The 26,673-nt window shown below is 41.8% G+C and overlaps 1 protein-coding gene across 2 annotated transcripts in view; it reads right to left on the reverse strand.

Moving 5' to 3' along the window:
* The window catches only part of ACOXL (acyl-CoA oxidase like), a 358,121-nt gene that overhangs the window by 156,482 nt on the left and 174,966 nt on the right, over positions 1-26,673 (reverse strand). For both annotated transcript variants that reach the window (XM_032352781.1, XM_032352780.1), the window contains one exon: positions 16,049-16,202. In XM_032352781.1, coding sequence (XP_032208672.1) covers positions 16,049-16,202 — 154 coding nt within the window. The remainder of the gene's footprint in view (positions 1-16,048; positions 16,203-26,673) is intronic.

Consider the following 26,673-nt stretch of genomic DNA (forward strand, 5'->3'; position numbering starts at 1 on the left):
GAGGCCAGCATCACCTTGATCCTAAAACCAGACAAGGATCCCACCAAAAAAGAGAGCTATAGACCGATATCCTTGATGAACACAGATGCGAAAATACTCAACAAAATACTAGCCAATAGGATTCAACAGTACATTAAAAAGATTATTCACCACGACCAAGTGGGATTTATTCCAGGGCTGCAAGGTTGGTTCAACATCCGCAAATCAGTCAATGTGATACAACACATCAATAAAAGAAAGAACAAGAACCATATGATACTCTCAATAGATGCTGAAAAAGCATTTGACAAAGTACAGCATCCCTTCCTGATCAAAACTCTTCAAAGTGTAGGGATAGAGGGCACATACCTCAATATCATCAAAGCCATCTATGAAAAACCCACCGCAAATATCATTCTCAATGGAGAAAAACTGAAAGCTTTTCCGCTAAGGTCAGGAACACGGCAGGGATGTCCATTATCACCACTGCTATTCAACATAGTACTAGAGGTCCTAGCCTCAGCAATCAGACAACAAAAGGAAATTAAAGGCATCCAAATCGGCAAAGAAGAAGTCAAATTATCACTCTTCGCAGATGATATGATACTATATGTGGAAAACCCAAAAGACTCCACTCCAAAACTGCTAGAACTTATACAGGAATTCAGTAAAGTGTCAGGATATAAAATCAATGCACAGAAATCAGTTGCATTTCTCTACACCAACAGCAAGACAGAAGAAAGAGAAATTAAGGAGTCAATCCCATTTACAATTGCACCCAAAACCATAAGATACCTAGGAATAAACCTAACCAAAGAGACACAGAATCTATACTCAGAAAACTATAAAGTACTCATGAAAGAAATTGAGGAAGACACAACGAAATGGAAAAATGTTCCATGCTCCTGGATTGGAAGAATAAATATTGTGAAAATGTCTATGCTACCTAAAGCAATCTACACATTTAATGCAATTCCTATCAAAGTACCATCCATCTTTTTCAAAGAAATGGAACAAATAATGCTAAAATTTATATGGAACCAGAAAAGACCTCGAATAGCCAAAGGGATATTGAAAAAGAAAGCCAAAGTTGGTGGCATCACAATTCCGGACTTCAAGCTCTATTACAAAGCTGTCGTCATCAAGACAGCATGGTACTGGCACAAAAACAGACACATAGATCAATGGAACAGAATAGAGAGCCCAGAAATAGACCCTCAACTCTATGGTCAACTAATCTTCGACAAAGCAGGAAAGAATGTCCAATGGCAAAAAGACAGCCTCTTCAATAAATGGTGCTGGGAAAATTGGACAGCCACATGCAGAAAAATGAAATTGGACCATTTCCTTACACCACACACAAAAATAGACTCAAAATGGATGAAGGACCTCAATGTGCGAAAGGAATCCATCAAAATCCTTGAGAACACAGGCAGCAACCTCTTTGACCTCAACCGCAGCAACATCTTCCTAGGAACAACGCAAAAGGCAAGGGAAGCAAGGGCAAAAATGAACTATTGGGATTTCATCAAGATCAAAAGCTTTTGCACAGCAAAGGAAACGGTTAACAAAATCAAAAGACAACTGACAGAATGGGAGAAGATATTTGCAAATGACATATCAGATAAAGGACTAGTGTCCAGAATCTATAAAGAACTTAGCAAACTCAACACCCAAAGAACAAATAATCCAATCAAGAAATGGGCAGAGGACATGAACAGACATTTCTGCAAAGAAGACATCCAGATGGCCAACAGACACATGAAAAAGTGCTCCATATCACTCGGCGTCAGGGAAATACAAATAAAAACCACAATGAGATATCACCTCACACCAGTCAGAATGGCTAAAATCAACAAGTCAGGAAATGACAGATGCTGGCGAGGATGCGGAGAAAGGGGAACCCTCCTACACTGTTGGTGGGAATGCAAGCTGGTGCAGCCACTCTGGAAAACAGCATGGAGGTTCCTCAAAATGTTGAAAATAGAACTGCCCTATGACCCAGCAATTGCACTATTGGGTATTTACCCTAAGGATACAAACGTAGTGATCCAAAGGGGCACGTGCACCCGAATGTTTATAGCAGCAATGTCCACAATAGCCAAACTATGGAAAGAACCTAGATGTCCATCAACAGATGAATGGATCAAGAAGATGTGGTATATATACACAATGGAATACTATGCAGCCATCAAAAGAAATGAAATCTTGCCATTTGCGACAACATGGATGGAACTAGAGCGTATCATGCTTAGCGAAATAAGTCAAGCAGAGAAAGACAACTATCATATGATCTCCTTGATATGAGGAAGTGGTGATGCAACATGGGGGCTTAAGTGGGTAGGAGAAGAATAAAGGAAACAAGATGGGATTGGGAGGGAGACAAACCATAAGTGACTTTTAATCTCACAAAACAAACTGAGGGTTGCTGGGGGGAGGGGGTTTGGGAGAAGGGGGTGGGATTATGGACATTGGGGAGGGTATGTGCTTTGGTGAGTGCTATGAAGTGTGTAAACCTGGTGATTCACAGACCTGTACCCCTGGGGATAGAGTATTATGCCTCCATCAGAAAGGATGAATACCCAACTTTTGTAGCAACATGGACGGGACTGGAAGAGATTATGCTGAGTGAAATAAGTCAAGCAGAGAGAGTCAATTATCATATGGTTTCACTTATTTGTGGAGCATAACAAATAGCATGGAGGACATGGGGACTTAGAGTGGAGAAGGGAGTTGGGGGAAATTGGAAGGGGAGGTGAACCATGAGAGACTATGGACTCTGAAAAACAATCTGAGGGTTTTGAAGGGACGGGGGGTGGGAGGTTGGGGTACCAGGTGGTGGGTATTATAGAGGGCACGGATTGCATGGAGCACAGGGTGTGGTGCAAAAATAATGAATACTGTTATGCTGGAAAAAAAAAATAAATTAAATATTTAAAAAAAAAAAAAAAAAAAAAAAAGAATATTTGCAAACCATATATCTGATAAGCTGCTAATACCTGACATATAAAAGATAAGGAACTCATACTCAATAGCAAACAAACAAACAAATGAAAACCCAAAAACAAATAACCCAATTAAAAATGGGCAAAAGTCCTGGCGACTCACAGACCTGTACCCCTGGGGATAAAAGTACATTATATATTTATTAAAAAAATAAAAAATTAATTTTAAAAAATGGGCAAAAGACTTAAGTAGGCATTTCACCAGAGAAGACATATGAAAGGCCAACAAGTAAATGAAAAGTGCTCAATATCACTAGTCATTAGAGAAATGTGAGTTAAAATCATAATGAGATATCATCACCTCATGCTAGTTAGAATGGCCATCACCAAAAAGACAAGAAATAACAAATGCCAATGTGGATGGAGAGAAAAGGGCCATGCATTCCTGGTGGAATTATAAATTGGTACTGCCACTAAGGAAAACAGTATGGAGGATCCTCAAAAAATTAAAAATAGGGGCACCTGGGTGGCTCAGTGGGTTAAAGCCTCTGCCTTTGGCTCAGGTCATGATCCCAGAGTCCCAGCCTACTTGTGATTTCTGCCTGTCAAATAAATAAATAAAATCTTTTTAAAAACTTAAAAATAAAACTACCACATGATCCAGAATTCCTCTTCTGGGAATATATCCAAAGATAATGATAACATTAACTTGAAAAGATATCTGCACCCTCATGTTCATAGCAACATTATTTACAATAGCCAAGCTATGAAAATAGTCAACGAATGGATGACTGGATAAAGAAGTTGTATACACATATGCACACACATACACACACAGAGATGAATATTATTCAGCCATAAAAAACAAGGAAGTTCTACCATTTGCAGAACATGAATGGACCCTGAAGGCATTATGCTAAGTGAAATAAGTCAGAGAGAGAAACACAAATACTGTATGATCTCAATTATACATGGAATCTTAAAAAAAAAAAGTCACAGAAAAAAGAGGTGAGACTTGGCATTAGCAGAGGCAGGGAGGGAGAACTGGAGGAAGGTTGTCAAAAGGTACAAACTTCCAGTTATAAAATAAATTAGTACTAGGGATATGATATAAAACATGACAAATACAGGGGCGCCTGGGTGGCTCAGTTGTTAAAGCCTCTGCCTTTTTCGGCTCAGGTCATGATCTCAGGGTCCTGGGATCAAGCCCCACATCGGGCTCTCTACTCAGAAGGGAGCCTGCTTCCCCCTCGCTCTCTGCCTGCCTCTCTGCCTGCTTGGATCTCTGTCTGTCAAATAAATAAAACTAAAACTAAAACTAAACACACACACACACACACACATGATAAATACAGGTAAAACTGTTATATGATATATAGGAAAGGAGTTAAGAGTATAAAATTCTAAGAATTCTCATCACAAGGAGAAATTTTCTCCTTTATTATTTTCTTCTTTTCTTTTTATTGTATCTACATGAGAAGATGGACATTAGCTGTACCTATTGTGGTACTCATTTCATAGCATATGTAAATGAAACCAACAGGCTATATGCCTTAAATGTATACAGTGATGTATGTCAATTATTTCTCAATAAAACTGGGGAGAAAAGAATATCTGCAACATACCCACATCAAATAACATCCTTAATGGTGAAACAGGAAGTACAGGTCCTTTAAAGTCAAGAATAGAATTTAGGTGCTTATTATCAACCACTTCTTTCAACCATTGCACTGGAGGTCCTTGTTACTTATTTGTCATAATATGACAAATAAATAAATATAAATAATTGTAAAGGAAGAAACAAGCCATCACTTGTCACCAGTGATATGACTGTCTACACAGGAAATGGAAAAAACTACAAACAGATTATTAGAATTATTATGGTAGTTCAACAGTTTGCTGGATATAAGATCAACACAAATAGTTGAGTTCCATATCTATACACAGCCTGAAAGGATTAGTTAGAAAATATTTTGAAAGCTATCACATATACTATAATATATATATGTGTTCCATGTCTGTCTTACTACCCATACTAGTGAAGCATCGGGAGGCATGTTCATGATATGCAACACCATTCCTGAGCCAAAAATGACTAAGTTGGGAAGTATTACAACCCAAACTGAGCCAGGGATTCAGGGCTAGATTTTTGAGACACCATCTTGGAGTAGAGCCGGAATGGAGATGCTCTAAACTTCATAGCCAAAGGGCAGCCACAAATGCAGAGGAACAAGAATGAGCAGACACTCCACAAAGGCTGAGACTATGGGACCCAAGAGAAGTTGCTGCCCCACCTCCAGACCCTTTCCCAGTTCCTGGTCCTTGTGAGACCCAGATTCCAGAACACATCTCATCTCTTGGCTCTCTGTCTCTCTCTCTCTCAATCTGTACTCTCCTTTCTCGACTGAGCAAGTCTGAAATGAGTCTCTCTAACTCACACCCAAAAGGATTTTAACTAAGATGATCATAACATGAGAAAGTCAACCTGTGAAGCTTCATTTTTTCCCCCTCTTTATTTTCTTGGTGTGATAGGTGAATCCTTCTGGAGTGTTCTGAACCATCTCAAGGGAGGGTAAAATGAGAATACAGTAGATTAAAAATTTGGCACATTGGCCTAGGATCAATGCCAGATTTATCCATTATCTTCTCAAATGTCTGAATGTTATCCATACCACATAAAATTTATAATCGCCTTCTTTATGTCCTTAAGAAATTTAGGCTGAGATCTTCAAAAGAATGTTACCAATAAAATGGATTGTGCTTGGGTCATTTTGGTAATCTCTCTTTTCTTTATCAGTGATGAGGGTCAGTTTTACTGCCTGCTACTCTCCCACTCTAATTTACCTGACGAGATAAGACCTACTAACATAAGACATGCGCAAATATGACATGTGGATTTTCTCACAGGGAAATTATTTTTTCCAGAGACCACAGGTTGACAGCAAAACACAAAGGTTTGTTTTAAAATCATGGATTATGTTAAATGAAGGGCCTCAGCATAGGACATTGATTCACAAGGAAGCCAGGGGCCAGAAACAAAGCCATCATCCCACACCCCCAAAACAGTAAGCTCCTGAATCAAGGACAAGAGTCTTGGATTTGGGAGACTTGAATCAAAACCTGCCTCCATCTTCTACTAGCTCTGGAGAAACAGCATCTCACCTCTGGCCTTAGTTCTTCAATCCAGGGGAAAATAGTAAGGATAATAATTCTTGCTCATAGGGCTGTTGGGAGTATTACAGGTGTTAACACCTATACAGGTCCTGACACTTTACCTAGCAGAGACTCAGAATGTCAGGGAGTCAAAAACAGAGAGCTTTTTTTTTTTTTTTTTTTTTGAAAAAAAGAGAGCTGATTCCTCTAATCTTGAGCAAGGTTCTTTCAAATTTGGGAAATAATTTATCATCATAAAGTATTTTTACTGTGCTGTTTTTCTAAATCCCTACAATCAAACTGGTTGTTGTCTGCATAATGACCAGAAAGTGACAGCAGAAATGGGGAGAAACGTAGGATTTACTCCACAGTCCCAAAATGTTGAGATTGTTCTTGAAGGTCCTAACTCTGTCCAGAGAAAGGGTCCTCTGATCAATGAAATGGAAAGGGAAGAAGTTGGTCACAGACCCACTGGTGGTCTAGAAAAATCAGGTCAGGGCTGAGCAAAGAGTATGACTGAAGAAGGTGTCATAGCAGCCACAGAGAGGGCCTTTCTACTGAGGTCAGCACTTGGATCCCAGCCAGTCTCTTCTTAGGAGGTCTGCCAGATCCTGGGACCCCTTCTGAGTATGGGCCATACATGAAACCCTTCCAGGGACTTGGCATGACCCAGTAAAGTTACCCAGTTACTTGGTATTAAGATGAAGCCCAGCCCATGCTTACCCCACCCACACGTGCAACACTAGCCAGCTGGATCCATGACCTCCGTACCTAGAATCCTCCACCAGCACAGCAAGCTCCACATGACCCAGGGACCAGCCAGGATTTTTCTTGGCTCTGTCTCTTCTTAAGAAATTGGATGGGTCAACAAGACAAAGAGGCAACCCACAGAATGGGAGAAGATATTTGTAAATGACAGTATAGACAAAAGTTTGATATCCAGAATCTATAAAGAACTTCTCAAACTCAACACGCACAAAACAGATAATCATGTCAAAAAATGGGCAGAAGACATGAACAGACACTTCTCCAATGAAGACATACAAATGGCTGTCAGACACATGAAAAAATGTTCAACATCACTAGCCATCAGGGAGTTTCAAATTAAAATCACATTGAGATACCACCTTACACCAGTTAGAACGGCCAAAATTAGCAAGACAGGAAACAACGTGTGTTGGAGAAGATGTGGAGAAAGGGAAACCCTCTTCCACTGTTGGTGGGAATGCAAGTTGGTGTATCTTTGGAGAAGAGTGTGTAGATTCCTTAAGAAATTAAAAATAGAGCTTCCCTATGACCCTGCAATTGCACTACTGGGTATTTACCCCAAAGGTACAGATGTAGTGAAAAGAAGGGCCATCTGTACCCCAATGTTTATAGCAGCAATGGCCACAGTAGCCAAACTGTGGAAAGAACCAAGATGCCCTTCAACAGACAAATGGATAAAGAAGATGAGGTCCATATACACTATGGAGTATTATGCTTCCATCAGAAAGGATGAATACCCAACTTTTGTATCAACATGGATGGAACTGGAGGAGATTATGCTAAGTGAAATAAGTCAAGCAGATAGAGTCAATTATCATATGGTTTCACTTATTTGTGGAGTGTAACAAATAAAATGGAGGATATGGGGAGACGGAGAGGAGAAGGGAGTTGAGGGAAATTGGAAGGGGAGGTGAACCATGAGAGACTATGGACTCTGAAAAACAAACTGAGGGTTTTGAAGGGGCGGGGAGTGGGAGGTTGGGGGAGCCAGGTGATGGGTATTATGGAGGGCACGTATTGCATGGAGCACTGGGTGTGGTGCATAAACAATGAATTCTGTTATGCTGAAAAGAAATAAAAAAAAAAAAGAAATTGGATGGGTAGCAAAATGGTCTCTACCATATTAGATGCAAGTCAGGTTGACCCCCTTATCTGTTTCGAGAGTTACACATCCAGGGGATTGCTATGAAAAGCTGGGCAGTTAAAAAAATGCTTTCTCTCTCATTCCAGGGATAGTAAATCTACAGCACAGGACAGAGGGGTGACCCTCAAATGACTATCCTCCTTGCACCAGCCTGCCTTCCAGCACAGAGCCCACTCTGCCCAGAGGACCTCATGTTCCACCAGACTTGATTCTTCCTTGGCCAACAGCACTCTTGGATTTTTGAGTCTGGTTTTTCTCATTTTTCTGGCTCTTCTTTGGTCACCAGCACTCTTAACTGCTTGCATGCAGAGTCCCTCTAGCCTTACTACTCTGCAGCAGCACCTCAGGAAACCAGGAACCAAGTATGAGAGTCAACAAGCATGACCAGGCCCCAGAGGAAGCTGGCCAGGCTCCTTTAGGAATGAGTAAGGGTTTGAGCTTCAGCTCGCGGACCTCACGTCATCTCTCTGGGATTCCCAGAGTTCTGTTTTGCTTATTTCAGGCCTTGGCTCTGTTCCAAGAAGTGGTCAATGCCAGATAAATGAGGTCGTGTTGAATCTCCCTGAAAAATTAGTTTTAGGATTAAGTCTACTAAATAACTGAGGGGCTCCGCATCATATCACTTTTTTTTTTTAATTTACAGACACTTGTAATTGTTTTAATGTTCTCTTATGCAATCTTTAAAATATAATGACTCAGTCATGGCCCAGCTGGATGACATCTCCAAACAGCAAACAGCAGCTCTGTGTCTAACATGAAAGGAATGGTCAGTGCATGTTTGCTGATAACCTTATCATCAGGCTGGGTCATAGATCTCTTCTGAGACTTGCCCTTGTTCCAATTTTGTATAGCAATTTCTTTATTCTGCTTTAGCCAGTTCTGCTCTCCCATAGAGGATTCTGAAACAGAATGGAGCAGCCAGGGGCTGAAATGAGAAGGCTCTCACAGAGGGACCCTGATGGAGAGGAGCCTGAAATCCTGTTGTGGAGGCCAATCCTCAGGGCCCAGTGAGCCCAGGAGTGGTATCTCCCAGTCTTGATATCAAGGGGGACAACATAAACAGCATGGCTCCTGGCCATGGGCATTCAGGTACAGGGAACGTGCAAGGGCAAAAGGATACTGTAACAGGTCCCTGTGAAGAATTTGGCTGTGCAGGGCCAAGGTCAACAGCTAGAGCTTCTGTTAAGTTCTACTGCAGTGACAGGAGTAGCAGGAACCATGCAGCCTATCCTCATCCCAAGCCCGTTTTTGCAGACCCCGATGATTTGGAGACAGATCTGTTGAGGATGTGACTTGCTTCTACTCTCCAAACCTGCACCCTGAGGAGCACTAGCCAGGCAGCTCCCACATGAGTCTAATGGGTCGAGGTGGATCTTTCAGTGCAATCACACCCAGGAAAAAAGACGAGGAGATTCTAGCATTTACTGAGAGACTCTCATGGGCAAGGCTTTAAAAGATAAGGAAACTGAGGCTCCCAGTGGGAAGATCCAGGGTCACAGAGATCTGACTAAGAGATCCCACCCCTTTGGTGATGAGTGCTCTCCCCCCCCACCTATCACCCTGCGCCTCTTCATGACGCAGCCCCATAAGACCATTCTGTCATTCGGGGTTCTGCTGCCCTATTCCTCTCTCAGACAACTGTAGGAAATTCAATGTGAGTTTGCTTGGGTATGGAGAAAAGAGACAATGTACAAGTACAGTTAAATGGCAACAGTCCTAAGAACTTGGTTGACACCATCAATCTTTAAAGAAATAAGGTGGAAGCAAAGACAAGCAGCCGCGGCCCGGGTCATGTGACCACTCAGAGCTTGCAGAATTCACTCCCAGCATTCCCATGTGGGCAGGTGAAGGCTTTTCTTTGTGTCCAAATGAGGCCAGTTGGATTCTCCACTTACACACTGAGATTAAAAGCCAAAATGCAGAACATGTGTAAGCACACAGTACTCGCTATTGGGAACAGTGCCGGCTGTGTGCCAGGATTAGGCTTTGCTATCCCAGCTCCTGTCCCAGCCTCTCCCTGACTTACCAAAGAAGTATGGGGTGAGTAATGTAACCTCATCCCGCCTTACTTCCCTCAGCCCTACACTAAAGGGCAGGAGCCAGGAATCACCTGAGAGGGTCTGAGAGGAAAGGGGTCTGGTCCTGCCTATCAACCTCCCCCATTACAGGAGGATCCAACTTCATGTTAACTTCTGAGCAGCTCAGCAAGACTCATTAGAGGCTCAGGCATGGAAGAGACCTGCCTAAGGTCCCTCAGCTGCAAAGTGGCATGCTGGATTCAGACTGTGCCCACCCCATTAACATGAACCCCGCTATTTTCTGGAACATAGGATACACTGGTTTGCATATGGCACAGTGGCTAGGTGCATGGCCTCTGGAGACAGATTCTCTGCATTTAAAGCGTGGTTCTGCCACTTTTTAGCCCCTTAACCTTAGGCCAGTTATTTAATCTCTTTCTGGCCTCAGTTTCCTCCTTTGAAAAGTCAGTCTGATAATAGTACTCACCTAACTTGAGAGATAGCTAAGTTACTATATATAAAGCACTTACAAAGATGCCTACATATATAGAAAATGCTTAATGAGTATTAACTAATTAGAGCCAATAAAAAGCAAAGAGACCCCGCAGCCCCTGGATCCTGGGCCCCCACATATGCTGTGTCTGACATGGGAAGAGGCTGCCTTTCATCAGCATGAAGAATCACTTGGAAGGGCAGGTCTGGAGTTCCAGAGGCACTAAGTGCCCCTGAGTTCAGACCTCATCTTTGGTTAAGTGTGGGGGCAGGGAGCACTGGGGTCCCATTCACCCAGTGCTATCTGTTCATTCTACCCAGTAAAGGTGAGCTTACTTCCTTGGAGAGCCTCCCAAACACCTCAGTGTGATTTCCCACTCTGCCTTGGGGCATAGCTTCACCATACCGACATGGACTCTGGAGTCAGATGAATCAGGCCTTAAATCCTCAGGCAACACGTGGAAGCTTGGGCAAGTCCAACTGCTTGGAGCCCCTGTTTCCTCACGGCAAAGTGGGGATGACCAAAGAAGCTAAGGTTGTTAGTAACCTGCTTATTGTTAGCCTGCTAAAGTTGTTATTAGGTTTAGGATTGTTATATCCTCTTGAATTGGCCCTTTTATCATTATGAAATGGACTTATTTATCCCTGGCAATATTCTTGGCTCTGAAATCTGCTTTATCTGATATTAATAGTCATTCCAGTTTTCTTTTGATGAGTGTGAGCATGACATATCTTTTTTCATCCTTTTACTTTTAACCTCTTTGGATCTTTCTATTCAAAATGTATTTCTCATACGCATATAGTTGGTCTTGCTTTTTTATCCAATCTGGCAATCTCTGCCTTTTAATTGGGGTATTTGCATTTAAAGTGTTTAGGAACATGGTTTGGTTTACATCTACCATATGGCTATTTGTTTTATATTTGAACAATCTCTTCATTCTCCCCTACTTTATCTTCTCTCGTCTTCTTTTGGACTTAGTACTGAATTCCATTTTAACTTCTATGTTGGCTTATAAGCTATGACTCTTCATTGTATTATTTTAGTGGTAGCTTTGGGGTTTAGAATAGAAGTCTTCAACTTCCCACAGTCTACTTTCAGGTGATATCATACCACCTCAGATATAGCATAAGAACCTTACAATAGTGTACTTCCTTTTATCCCCTTCTGGCCTTTATGTGATTTTGCCATACATTTTACTTTTATATATGTTATAAAACTCACTCAACATTGCTATTATTTTTGTTAAGAGAGTCAGTTACCTAACATTTTAAAGATTTATTTATTTAATTAGAGAGAGTGTGTGTGTGTGTGCATCAGTGGGGGGGTATAGAGGGAGAGGTAGAGGGAGAGACTCTCAAGCAGATACTTCCTGAGCACACAATTCACCTTGGAGCTCCATTTCACAATGCTGAGATCATGACTTGAGCTGAAATGAAGAGTCAGACACTAACCAACTGAGCCACCCAGGTGTACCTCAATTACATTTTAAAGAGATTCAAATACTAAGAAAAATCTTATATATTAAGAAAGTTATGGAGCATCTGGGTAGTTCAGTCAGTCAAGCAACTGACCATTGATTTGGACTCAGGTCATGATCTCGGGATCATGAGATCGAGCCCCAAATTGGGCTCCCCACTTAGTGTGGAATCTGCCTGAAATTCTCTCTCTCCCTCTGTCCCTATCTCCTGCTTGTATGCTTTCTTTCCCTAAAATAAATAAGTAAAATCTTAAAAAAAAAAAAAAAGAAAGTTACTATTTTGGGTACTTCTCATTGCTTTGTGCAGATCCATAGTTTTATCCAATATCATTTTCTCTCTGTGTGAAGAATTTCCTTCAATATTTCTTATAATGGAAGTCTACAGGTGATGAATCCTTTCAACTTTGGCAAGTCCAAACACATCTTTGTTATAATGGTTTTGTTTTTGAAACATAATTTTTCAGAGTATAGAATTTTAACTTCATTTTTTCCCTTCAGTACTTCTTAAAATGTCGCTCCACTTCTTGTTTTTATTTTTTTTTTCCATGAGAAATCTGCTGTCATCCTTAACTTTGTTCTTTTATACATAACATTTCTTTTTTTCTCAGGCTGAGTCTTAAAGTATTCCAGGCTGGCTTTTGAGAAAAGGCACTGTTCCCATTCCCATGTGAGGACATGATCCTGTTCCCTCCAGACCTTCCAGGTGATTCTTTCCCTCACACACATGCAATAATCAGTGCTCAGCTGAATGTTTGAAGGGAACCCCTGCAGATGCTTGAGTTCTCTCTCTGACCAACAACTTCTCTTCTGTCTTCTACTCTATCCCATGAATTCCAGATGCTTTTGTCTCCCTCAACTCTCAGCATGGTGTCTTCAAATCAGGGAGTCCCCTGGGCTCTGTCTTGGTTGCCCCTCTGAAGGCATGGTGTAGAAACTCTTGAGGTAGTAAACTGGGGCAAATATAAGTCTCATTTAATTTAATTTTATTTTATTTCCTCACTCTCATCGCCTGATGTCAGGTGTCTTGCTGTTTTAATCAGGAGAGTAACTTCATGTAACTTCAACCTGGTTTGAGTGCGAGTCCCCGAAAACTCATTTGACTGAAATCTTAGGGCCACGCAGTTCCATGCACAATGTATAGTGTCCCGCCTTGCATTACCTGGCCCTCAGGACAGGGAGCATGTACCTTGTACACCATTCTACACACAGACAGAAATTAGAAATATTGGGGGCGCCTAGGTGGCTCAATGGGTAAAAGCCTCTGCCTTCGGCTCAGGTCATGATCCCAGGGTCCTGGGATTGAGTCCTGCATCAGGCTCTCTGCTGAGCGGGGAGCCTGCTTCCCCCTCTCTCTCTGCCTGCCTCTCTGCCTACTTGTGATCTCTCTGTCAAATAAATAACTAAAATCTTTAAAAAAAAAAGAATTATTGAACAATGACTCTTAATCAGAAGTCATTAAGGCAATGACATGCTTGCATGAACATGAATTATGTAACTTCCAACCAGTATCGTGCATTTGATGATCTAATTTTGGAAAAAAAATTGTATGAGATCTTATTTATCCCAGGCTTTCTGCACAAAAAGTGACAGACTATGCTTCTCTTAGCAGTATGTTCTTTTAGCAACTAAATGTCACTCTTGCAACATTCAACCTATCACCCAAAGAAAGCAACAATTGCTGAGACTTCTGCAGAAAGAGCCAACCTAAGACTTTCTCCTGGTTTCCTGATGCACAGTGATAATATTATTAAAATAGACCACCAACTGATATGGAAACATTCAATGTGGAGGGAAAGAACCTCAGAATCCAAAGGTTTGTACAGAACAGTTTAAGAGCAACACTGCTGGGATGTTGAACTCTTGCCTAGACCAAACGCTGGAGGCTGCTGTGTCTTGAATCTTTCCCTCGGGCACGAGGTAAGCTAAGCAGACAGGAAGAACTGATTGCTTTTTTAAGTGTCAATGCCTGTAAGACATATAACAGCCTTTTTCCCTTTTCCATTTTCAAATACATAGTCTTAAATCCCAAAGAGCCAAATTAGTAACATTCCAGTGAAACTAAATTATCAGAGATAATGAATGCACGGGGCAATAATTCAATCAACCAATCTATCCACCATCCTATTTCCATCAGTCCATCTGTCCACCATCCTGTCTGTCCATCAGGTCATCTGGGAGGATATGAAGGTCCAGGGGCAGGAAACCACTGGGCACATCAGCCCATGAAATGCATCACAAGGAATGAGGCAAGGGAGGAAGATGAGAAGACCACAGGGGTTTTGAGCACACCCTTGGGTTGAGTCACCTGTCAGAAGCCACAATATCTGCATCTCTCAGCACTCCTAGCAGAGTCCCAACCCCCGTAGGTGGGCTACCCCTGCCAGGGGGGTCACTTCCGGTCTTACCTCCCACCTGCTAAGCTCAACTTTCTTGCTGTGCCCAGAAGAGTCCTGTTCCTAACTGCTGCCAGCAAACTCCTGTTCCAAGAGATGGCCACGTCCCTGGAGCAACACCTGGAAACCAGCCATGTGGCAAGAGCCTCCTACCTTGTCAGGGCACTGAGGAAAGTCACAATGAGCCATGGCACCTCTCTGCCTCAGAGGACCTCAGCGCCTGGTCCAAGTGTGCCCCCAGTGCCAGCTGTTACTTTGTTCTGCATTCTCTTTCCTTCCATGTGGACTCACATGCAACATCCATGGGCACAAAGCAGGCATGTCCACCACTATCGCCCCCACCATTGTCACGGACATAGAGTGTACACCTAACTAACTGAGGCCTCCTTGCCTCATGGGCACATCTTTATTCAGCCACCTTAAGAGAAATGATCACACTGGCTTCCGCAGGAGGCCCTCATTTCCATCCGTATTGTTCACGTGGGAGAAACTCTCAGGCTGGGCCTATTGTGAAGGTCCAGCCCTTCCTTACTCCTTGCCCTTCATCCCTCACTCCTCACCCCTCCATTGGTCCTGGCTCTGATACAGAGCATCAGGGCAGCAGACTTTCTGGAAACTTATCCTTCCCCTTTTCTTTTCTACCCTTGCCTTTAACTTGCTCTTGATCCCTTCTCACTGAGGCTAAACTTCGTCATCCTCCTCTGTAGGTTTGGGGCCACTGTTGATAGGATAATATTTAGCCAAGTTCAGATCAAGCTCAGGCCAAAAACCCAATAGGGGCTCCTCCCCTCCTTCCTCCAGGAAATGTCTCTTGGAGGCTCCAGCAGAACCTGCATCCATCCCACATGCCAGTGAAGGAGTGTAGTCCCTGGGGGTCATGAATGCAGGACTGTCACCTGAGGATGAACCCCGGCTGCCACCACAGCTAATCCCCATAGCCTTACCATGCCACAGTATTACAGGTCTGCAAACCCCACATCCAACCTGCCATGCCCTCACAGACCCTACGTGGGTTCCCCTTCTTACCAGCTCCAAGCCCCCATAAGGATACAGAGACTCCCCAGATCCTAAAAGGGACCCCTGCCCTCAGGTTGTGGTGGAATCGGGCACAGATTTCAGCTGTTCTCAGAGTTCCCCTCAACTCTTCAATAACTCAAACAGATTTCTCACACCTTCTGCCCCACACTGCACGATCCAGTCTGAGGCCAAGGGCTGGGGGCACACGAAGTAGTCTCTAGATGCTTGGCACATCCCTTTCTGCCTTCTTCTGGGGCTAATCACCCTTCTCCATCCCCCCACCCCGGGGTCATTTCTTGCATTCTTCCCAAGGGATTCAAACACTGGAGAATCGGTTTCATCATCTGACCCCACTGGACCTTCTCCATACTGTCAATGACAGCCACCACCAAGTTAATGACATTTACTGCAGGCCTCCATGGGCCAGGCCATGGGGGCTAGCATTTTACAAATGCAGGGGTCCCCCATCAGCCTACGCAGCATGGTAGGAGGTAGATGTACAGATTGCAAGGCTGGTTGGTGCACCCAGGGTCACGAAGACAATGGGTTTCCCCCTGAAGCTGATGCCCTGCTCACAGGCGCAGAGTGCTGACATCACCCAAGCTACAGCAGGGGGACCTGGGGGCGTGGGGCTGGCACCTCTGGGGCCTGCAGGGCTCACCATGCCTCCTGTGCACTCGCGGCAGTCCTGCAGGCAGCTGACGTTCTCCCAGGTGCTGTAGGCCTTCAGCCCTGCCACCAGCGCCTGCAGCGGGCGACTGTCCACAAACTCCTTCCCATGGAAGATGTCCTCGTCCAGGAGGAATCCTGCATACCTGCGAGAGGAGTGCAGACCCGTGAGGGACTCAGCAGCGCCCCCTCTCCCACTCTCAGGGAACCACAGCACAGGCACATCTGAGGCAAGCCCACTGTGACACCTGCTCCTTCCTCAGATGCTACCAAAGTCTCCATGTGCCCTTCAGAACTGTCACTCTACACCCTGCCTCTGTGAGGCTCTACCACGCCATTGTCCTCTTGGAAAACTTCTCCCTTGCTTCTTGTTCAGGCTTACTTTTCTGCCAGTTCCTCAGAGACCCCATTGCTCACATCGGCAACTGTCTTCATACCCCTTGACCCCACGAGAAATGGGCGCTCGGTGTAACTAACTCTCTCCCTGCTGTAGTCTACCATGTAAGATCATATTCCAAATTATCTCCTTCTTCCCTTCACACAAAAATGCCTTACATGTTTCTCATATTTTTAATTTTTCTAATTCTACTCCCATTGAAAATGTGCTAAGCAGAATAATGGCCTCCAAAGATGACAGGTCTTCATTCCTGAAACCTGAGAATATGTTACACCACATGGCAGAAGGGATTTTTAGATATGATTAAATCAAGGTTCTCATGATTGGGAGATTATCCTGGAATAACCAGAAGCCCAAATGTACTCATGAGGGTCTTTATAAGTGACAGAGAGGCAGGAGAAGGAGACGTGACAAAAAAGTAGTCAGGAAAATGCAGCATGAGACTCAACCAGCCATTGCTGCCTTTGAAATGGATGAACAGGCCTCAAGCCAAGTCATGAGGGAGCCTCCAGAAGCTAGAAAAGGCAAGGAAGTTAATTCTCCCCTAGAGCCTCCAAAAGGAATGCAGCCTTATTGACAATGATATTTCATCACTGAGACCTGTTTCAGACCTCTGATTTCCAGAACTATAAGATAACAAATTTGTGTTATTTTAAGCCACCAAGATTGTGGCAATTACTTATAGCACCAATAGAAATGTATACAGGTAGGAATAATTTCTTTCTTCAAAGTGGTAAGTCACCATTTTCCATCAACTCTTGGCCACCTGTGGCCATGACTACTGTGCAACACAATGTCTATGGGCCTCCGTCCAACTGTACCCCCCGCCCCCAGCTCTGGCTTTCTTCTTTGCCATGTTTCAAAACACTATAACGGAAGGTACAGGCTTCACTCTTGTTCCCTTCTTTTGAACACCCTATAGACCTTGTTTTTAAGCTCTCTTAAAATGTTATTGTTTATAACAACTGCTAGGATTAAAAGCTTTAGTGAACTCTTTCTTTTTATGCTCTACCAAACTCCAGGACTTGTCTTTAATCAAGGGTGGTAAACACACTGAGCTGGGGACTTTCCCCTAAGCACCTCAAACTCATGGTAAGTACCATAAAGTATGGCCTTTCTGGTCTTCTCAACTGAAGCTTCAGACTCTGGAGATTGGTAAGAGTGACGGCAGTTAGAGGTGTTGATTCATTGACTGTTCTCTATCAATGGAGTGTCATCTCCTGAGATGATTATATGATGTTTCTCCTTTATAATGTTCATAGGGCAAATCATATAGATTGACTTCCAAATGTCACACAAGCCTAACATTCCTGGGATAAATACTACTTGATCACTGTACATGATTTTATAGTAAAATATACTGTATGTGATTCCCTAAGATTTTGTTCACAAGGGATATTGTTCTCATAATGTCTTTGTCTGGTTTTTGGTGTCAAGGTAATGTTCCTAAAATGAGTTAGAAAGTTTTCCCTTCTCCTTCATTTTATGGAAGAGTTTGTGTCAAGTTGGTATGTCTTCTTAAGTATTTGGTAGATTTCACCAGCAATGTGAGATGAAGCTATTCAGATTTTCCAGTTCTTTTTCAGTCACTTTTAGGAGCATATGTCTTTCAATAATTTTTCTATTTCATATATATTGTCAAACCTATTGACATTACATTGATATGACACTAGTAATAATAACCATAATATTTAATTTTATCCTTTCAATGTCTATAGGATCTGTAGTGATGTCCTCTCATTTATTCCAGATGCTGATCATTTGTGCCTATTTTTTTCTTAATTAATCTAGGTTTATCAATTTATCTATTTTTTGAAAGAAAAAAATTTGGGGCTTAATTATGTTTATTTTTTGGCTATTTCTTGTTCCAGTGATTTCCGCTTTCATCCTGCTTGATTTCAATTTGATTTGTTCCTTCTTTCTAGTTTCTTAAAATGGAAATTAACACCCTTGATTTTCTATTTTTCTTCTTTTCAAATGTAAGTATTTTAACATCTCCTCTAAGCACTGCTTTAGGTGTACACGACAAATTCTGATATGTTCTATTTCATTTTCATTTTGTTCAAAATATTTTCTAATTTCCCTTGTGACTTCTCCTTTGACCTATAAATTATGTGTCTTGTCTAGTTTCCTAATATATAGATTATTCCAGATGTGACTGTTACTAATTTCTAATTTCATTCTAATCAGAAAACATACTTTGTATGAATTCAATCCTTTAAATTTACATGGTCTGTCTTGATAAATGTTCTATGTGCACTTGAAAAGAACAGACATTTTCCCAAAGAAGACATTCAGATGGCTAGCACACATATGAGAAGACACTCAACATCAAAAATCATCAGGGATATGGAAATCACAACAACAGTGAGATATCACTATACACCTATCACTATAATTTTAGATTTGTAAATTTTAAATTTAGATTTGTTAATTTTTCCTTTCAATACTTTCCATTTTTGCTTCATGCATTTTGAGCTATTTTGTGAGTCCATACACATTTAAAAAAAATTTTTTTAATATCTTTATTTATTTATTTATCAGAGAGAGAGAGAGAGCACACGCAGGGGCGAACAGTAAGCAGAGGGAGAAGCAGGATCCCAGTTGAGCAAGAAGCTTGATGCAGGATTCATCCCAGGATGCTGGGATCACGACCTGAACTAAAGGAAGATGCATAACTGAATGAGCCACCCAGGTGTCCTGAGTCCACACACATTTAGATTGCTGTGACCTTTTGATGAGTGGACTTCTTTATCATTATGAAGTGTTCCTCTTTATCTCTGGTAATATTCTATTTTCTGAAGTCTATTTTACCTAATATTAATATATACACTCCAGCTCTCTTATGGTTAATGTTTGCAGGTGTAAATGTTTTATTTTCACACTTTTAATCTATTTGTCATTATATTTTAACTGGTTTTCTTACAGCAAGCATCTAGTTCAGTCTTGTTTTTTTTTTTTTTTATCACATCTGACAATCAGCAAATTAAATAGGAGTGTTTAAACCATTTACACCTAAGGTAATTATCAACATGATTGAGTTTGGAACTATTATCTTGCAATTTTTCCCTCTATTTGTGCCATATGTTCTTTCTTCTCTTTTTCCTCTGCTCTCTTCTTCTTTTGATTAATTGCCTAGGTTTTAGTATTCCACTGTTAGAGTTTTAACTGTTATTTTTATTTTATAGGGATTTTTATGGTCTAAAATATGCATCTTGCCCCTAACATATTCTTCCCTCAATAATGTTATACCACTTCTCAGAGAATCGAAGAACCTGATAATAATAAACGATACTTCCATTTCATTCTCACGCCCATTGCACTACTGTTGAGATTATATAACATCTATCTATCCATCTATCGATATCTTCTACATATGTTATAAAATTCATTGCTATTTTTGCTTTAAATAAACAATTTATCTTTTTTCCTTATCAGTATTACTGAGGATAATTTATTTTACAACAGACTACATTCATTTAAAGCATGCCATTTAATGAATTTTGACAACTGTACATACCCATGAGAATAACACCAGAATCAAGCTACAGAACATTTCCAACACCTTCCAGAAAATGTCTGATGCCTTTTTACAGTCCCTCCCTTCCTTGATGGATCCTCACCTCCAGTCAACCACTAATGTGCTATTTGTTACTAGAGATTAGTTTACATTTTATGGAAATAAGATCATACAGTATGTTATGTCTTGCTTCTTCCCATCAACACATTGTTTTAAGATTCATCCATACTGTAGCATAGATTAGTCGCTGTTCCTTTTTATTGCTGACTAGAATTCCATTCTATGCAATGCATATATTTAACTTCATTTTTGCATTCACTGTTGATGAACATTTTGCTTGTTTCCAGTTTAGGGCTATTACAAAGAAAACACTATGGAAATTCATGTAAAAATCTTGGAGGAGACATATGTCTTTATTTTCCTTCAGTAAATATGTAGGAGAGAAGTGACTGGGTCATATGGTAGATATATTTTTAACTTTTAAGAGACTGCCAAACAGTTTTCCCGAGTGGTTGTGCAGTTTTACATCCCTACCTGCAATGTAGGAGGTTTCTAGTTGTTCCATGTCTGCCAATGACTGGTCTTTTCTGTCTTTTTAACATTAGCCAATCTAGTGGATACGTAATGGTGTATCCTCATGGTTTGAATTTGCATCTCCCTAATAACTAGCATCTTTTCATGTGTGCATTGGCTGATCATATATTTCTTGTCAAGTGTCCATCCAAACCTTTTGTGCATATTCTATTGGCTTGCTTCATCTAATTTTTAGTTGAATTGTTTTTTCAGTGTTACTACCTATTCTAAATAACATCCATTGTCAGATACACATATTGCAAACATTTCCTCCCATTCTGTGGCTTGCCTTTTCATTTCTTTAACAACAAAATCAGTTTTGGCTCAAGATATTTATTTACCTGTTTCCATCCATAGAATAATCTTACAATGTCTGAATATCCTTGTTTGCTCAGTGAAACCTGAACATGCAAACGATGTTGCATTGGGCCTCATGCTATAGAAAATAGACAAGTCTACTACCAAACCTCATAAGAGAAACCACGGAGCTGGGACAAATGGAAAAACAGGGAAACCGTCATTTGTTTAATCGGCACTAGATGAAGAAAAACACAATTGTATTGAACAATTTCAATAAGCAAAGAGCTTCTGTATTTATCTTCTAATTTCATTTTTTTGACAACCCCATGAAATAGAAAAGCATATCCCCACTTTACAGATGGGAAAACAGAGGTCCAATTGAGGTTACCTAGCTAAGTCAAGGTCTCCCAGAGCAGGACAGAACTAGGATTCAAACCCAGTACTCTGTAGTCCTAAACGTCATGCTCTTTTCATGATAAGTAATGTCCACGCCAATGCCCTAAGAAAGTTTATCGCATTCTCAATCTACGCTATATATCCATCACCTGTATCCTGGGCTTTGGACTGCCATACCATGATTCTCAGAGAATCCCAGAGCACCATTTAAATCAGCACCCTGCTGATTTCCCTAAAACACACACACACACACACACACACAAACACACAGCCCTAGACATTCCCTAGGGACGAAATGGGTGTGAAATGAGAAAGAAATAGGCTTTAAGAAAAGAAAGACTTATGAGACTCTCCCCTAGCAGAAGGCTGGTAAGATTTTTCTGCAGTGCTGGCTGGTGATTTTACTTAAAACTCACAGGACATGGGCCCTGCTGAGGGACAGACAGAGAGGTGCCTCCTGTGACTCTTATTCTTTATCATACCCCCATGTCTGCTTGCAAAGAGGAACTGAGAAGCATTCTGTAGGCAGGTATGTTAGAGTCTAGAAGGTACATATCTTGTGAAAATCTGATAGAAGAAACTGAGACTGACCCAGAAGATAAATGAAGATTTAAGGGATTCTGTGGAAAGATTATTCCTCATTTCTAAATATGTTGATTTTATAGGCAATGGTTCTAGAAATGTGAGGTATTTGTTTACAGGTAATATTCACTGGAATTATTGGAACCCATCCTCAGGGTAAGATTCAGAAGAACTGCAGATAGAGTATCTCTAAAACTATTAAGTCAGTGAGAGGGCAGGATTCAATTCACAAAAGTCTGCTTTACATAAAACCAGCAAGCAAGACTTTGGCGCAACAAGATTTCAGGAATATATTAAAAACACAGTTCAATGCACAAATAGTGGTGGTCATTTGCTCAGGAATATCTGAAGTCCTTACTTACCCTGAACTCCGTTCTTTGATAAGGACAGTACTTTGGTAAGTTTTTTGAAATCAGGAGGTGTCATTCCGCCCTTTCATTGATTCCACAAATATGAGTGAAATCTTACTTTGTGCGGGGCACAGTTCTAGGTGTTATGGAAACATCAATTACAAACAGAAACTTGGTGAGTTGTCTTGTGGTGTTAAAGAAGTGACTAAGGATAGCATGTGATACATGATAAGCAACTGGGTATGTGTTCGTTATTGTTGGAATTTTATTCTTAAAGGTATTGAGTAAAAAGAGATCACCAGAGATAATGACTGAATCCAGTTGAACGCTAACAGCGATGAAGCTGTGGCCCCGCCTGGCCGGGAACCCAGCCTGGACTGCCTAAGCTACTCATTTGGCCTAAAAGAATTTAAGAGGCGAGGCAGACCCAAAATACTCCATTTGGCTGGTACACTTAAAATACTGATATTGAAAGCTAGGAAATTCATTGTTGTAGCAAATTCCTCTAAATAATACCCAAGAGAGGTATCAGCTACCAGCCATCCTGGCCAGCTAGCTCTTGGACTAACTCCTTCACATCATAGAACTTCTGCTTCAGGGACCAACAGAAAGTTTGAAAGCAAAGCTCCAAACAGCTTCATGGCCAAGTGTGATGTAATGACATAAGGCAATTTCATTCAGGTCAGTTGAAGCAACCTGTGCAGAGAGCCAGGCACTCTCAGAGGGGGAGATGCCAAATGAAGGATCCACAATTTTTATGTGCGAAGAACTCACAACTGCAAACCAAGAGTGATGGTACAATAAGAGGGGTCTGGCTGCTCCAAGAAGCTTATCGGGGGCCCCTTATTCAAGGAGAGACTCAGAGGTGTCCTGTAGGAGAGGACAGCCTGAACTAGATCTCAAAAGATGACTATGAACAGGCAAGGAAAGGAAGACAAAGATGTGAGATGAATGTGGAGACAAGGTGGGCAGGCGGCTTGTGAGGAAGCCCAGAGGAGGGCAGGGGTGAGTACGGAGCCTCAATGTGGAGAAGAGAAGGCACAGGGGTGGGGTGGAGGTTGGCAGGGTCCAGGCAGAGGAATGAGCGTCAAAGTGGCGGGAAGGAGCTTAAGTTTATCCAGTACAGAATTTACTGGGAGGCCCTGGGAGGGTCCCAGCAGTCAAGTATTTAGGTGTGGTCATTGGTGGAGGATGGATTTGATGAGGGACCAGGCTGCATGTGAGGGGCAGGGCACAAGAAAGGGAGCTGGGGAGGGCCCAAGTGAGGTAATAAGGAAGGAGGGCCTTGAGTAATCTCCCAATGGGAGGCACAGTCGCCAGAATGTGGTAATTGGTGGGGGGAGGACACTTGAGTCTCAGGGGCGAAGGCAGGCGACAATAGCTGACACTTCCTGAGCATTAATGGCCACCGCGGGAAGTGTTCTGCCATCACAGTCAGTGGATAGAACACAGAAGGCCTGAGAGGGGCAGTGCAACATACATGTCCAGCAAGACCCTCACCCCAAGTGCCCGCCAGGGTGTCCCCAAGCCAGGAAGCATGCAGGGCACCATCAGCACTCAGCAGTGGGGAAGAGGCCTTGGATGTCCCAGGTCCCATAGGAAGACGTTAATAAGAAACCTAAGGATGGTACCCATGGCCAAAGACAGAAAACAGGAATCCTACCCAGTCACACGGGCCACTCAGGCAGGGCAGTTGGCTGCTGAGTCCTCAAGGCCTGGAAAGATCCCTGACACACTAGTCATGTAATGAAGGGAGGAGGAGACATGTCTGCCAGTTCTGGAGAGAGTAGGTAAGGAGAAAAGTCCTGGCAGGAGGAGCCCATCATATTTTTCAGAGGCCCTCATCATGCCAACCCTTACTGCATCAAGTTAGCCCTGCTACTCAGCATCTGAGCAGCCAGTGGGGAGAAGGGCATCAAGTTTCCTTCCCCTCTTTGTTAAAGGCAGGAGAATGTGAGTGATGCAGGGTGGGGGCAGCTGGGCTCACTAAGGGCTAGACAGGTCCTCCCTGTCTCCAGGCCTAAGGAAGCAACTGGGAAGAAAGGGGATCCCAGCAAGGAGCTTGCCGACTGCTACTGCCAAATCCCAGAGAAGGAAGGTGCTGCCTGCTCCGTGTGGCAGGGACTGTGTTTGACTTCAGCACTAGCCTCAAAAGCAAGGTTGCCAGATTTAATAGACCGAAGCAGAGGATACCCATTTAAATATGAATTTCAAATAAACAATGCATAACTGTCAGTTTAAGTATTGGGATATACTTAGACTAAAAAATTACACATTGGATATCTAAAATTCACATTGGGATGACTATATTTTATTTTATTTTTTAAAGATTTTATTTATTTATTTGACAGACAGATCACAAGTAGGCAGAGAGGCAGGCAGAGAGAGGGAAGCAGGCTCCCTGCTGAGCAGAGAGCCCAATGCGGGACTCAATCTCAGGACCCTGGGATCATGACCTGAGCTGAAAGCAGAGGCTTTAACCCACTCAGCCACCCAGGCACCCAGGGGTGTATTTTAGCTGGTAAACCTACTGGCAAGGGACCGTGTATTTACTGAGTACATAAATACATACGTACTGGAAGAAGCCATCCCCCACGTTTCTCTTACCTGCCTTTAACTGTGAAGTGAAGCTTTAACTATTCATGTCTTGTCACATTAGAAGGGAGGAGAGGCAGGGCCAGCTGCCTAGCTGGTGGTCTGCTTTTTCTGCTCACGAAACTCCAGAACCATACACTTAAGTTCTAGAATACTCTCACGAGAGTTTCTCTATGCTTAAGGATGACCTAACACACTGAATAAACATCTGATTCAACAAACTTGAGGTTACCCAGCCCCTGAACCTGAAGCCAATTAATTGGCAGCACAGTGATACCCACAGGAATTTGGAGACAGGGTCTAGAAACAAGGTTTGATAACCTTTTTAAAAAACAATAGGTGTGAAGTGGGGAGAGGTATACTTAGTATAAGATTTTGCCATGTTACAATCAGCTTCACTGAACTGCTTCCTCGTAAGTCAGAGAAAGGGATATAAGGGCTACAAACTAGAGAGAAACAGGAAAGCCAGAATATTTCACAGAAAACACTAACTTCTCTCTGGGCTTGTTTCAAAACACAGACCATCTCTTTCTCTCCAGATGAAGCATTTCTTCTAGAAGATCCCAATAACCAGATTTTCAGTGGGTCAACCCCTTGCTACAATGGGGGATAGAGAGAGAGAAACAAAAAGGAAGCAGCAACAGAACCACAATGGGGACCCTGAACAAGGCCAAGAACCACAGAGGATGCAAAGGAGGGGAAGGTCAGGAAAATCTGGTATGTCCTGGGGTCAGTTAGATTGACAGCTTGGTGGGACGTGCACCTAACTCTGTCTTGTTCAGTACTGTGCCCTGCATGGTATGTGGTAAGGATTCTGTATTTTTTTTTTTTTGAGGATTCCATAGTTTTTTATTGATTAATTTCTATTAATCACCTTTCATTTCTCCCACTGAAACCTTAAGCTAGAATTGTGACCTCTGCTGTTGGCATTTGGAGGGTATTTCCCTAAAATCAAGAGAAAATTTGGTGTTTACTAAAACTAGCAATATAGCACTTATAAAATCAAGGTAAATTAAGCTTAAATCAAGCTAAAAAATAAATAGAGCTGAAGAAAAATGAAACATGCTGTACATACTGCACTTCAGTTGTACATAAAGATGCAAGTATATATGTGTGTATATATAAACTTATAAATGTGTGTATATATAAACTTATAAATATGGCAACTCTTTGTCATGTGGTCTATTAACTTCCTGTGTCATGGATTGTGAATAGTGGACAAAGAAGTCAATGTGTAGAGCACTTGCCTCTCTGTAATAGTTACAAATACCACCGGGTAAAAAATTAAAAGAAGAAATTTATTTTCCTTTGCCATGCATGTGAAGAATCATCAGGTTTCATATCAGGTTATTTTGATCCATTTTAAGTTTTCATAATAATTTAATACTGCTGCTTTTTATTTGTTAGTGAAGTTTATTTCCAGGTCACACTAAGAAGCTTCCCAAAAAGCTCTTGTAGTTCTCAACTCTCTCAGTGCACTAGAATCACCTAAGGAGCTTAAATACATACACTTCAGATTCTTGGGGAAAAGGAAAAGAAAAGAAATACAGGTAAAAGCTGAGAAGAGATAAAATGAAATACTAAAAAAAATAATCAATAACCTCCCCCAAAAGAAAGAATTATAGTCTTACAAGTTTTCATTACATATAAAGTGGTAAAATACCAATTCAAGGTGGGTACTGGCAAGATACAGATACATGTCATGATACTTAATGTACCCACCTTGGAAAAACAAAGAGGAAATGAAGAACCGAGAAAAGACAGAACAGAGCAAGTGGCAAAATGGTAGACTTATTAGGAATTACACTAAATAAAAATGAGCTTAGCATTCCAAATTAAAAGATTACCAAATTGGATAAAAACCAGGACCTCACCATATGTTGTTTATAAAAATCTCACAATGG

Source organism: Mustela erminea, chromosome 7 (genome assembly GCF_009829155.1).
Source record: "Mustela erminea isolate mMusErm1 chromosome 7, mMusErm1.Pri, whole genome shotgun sequence".
Taxonomy (NCBI): domain Eukaryota; kingdom Metazoa; phylum Chordata; class Mammalia; order Carnivora; family Mustelidae; genus Mustela; species Mustela erminea.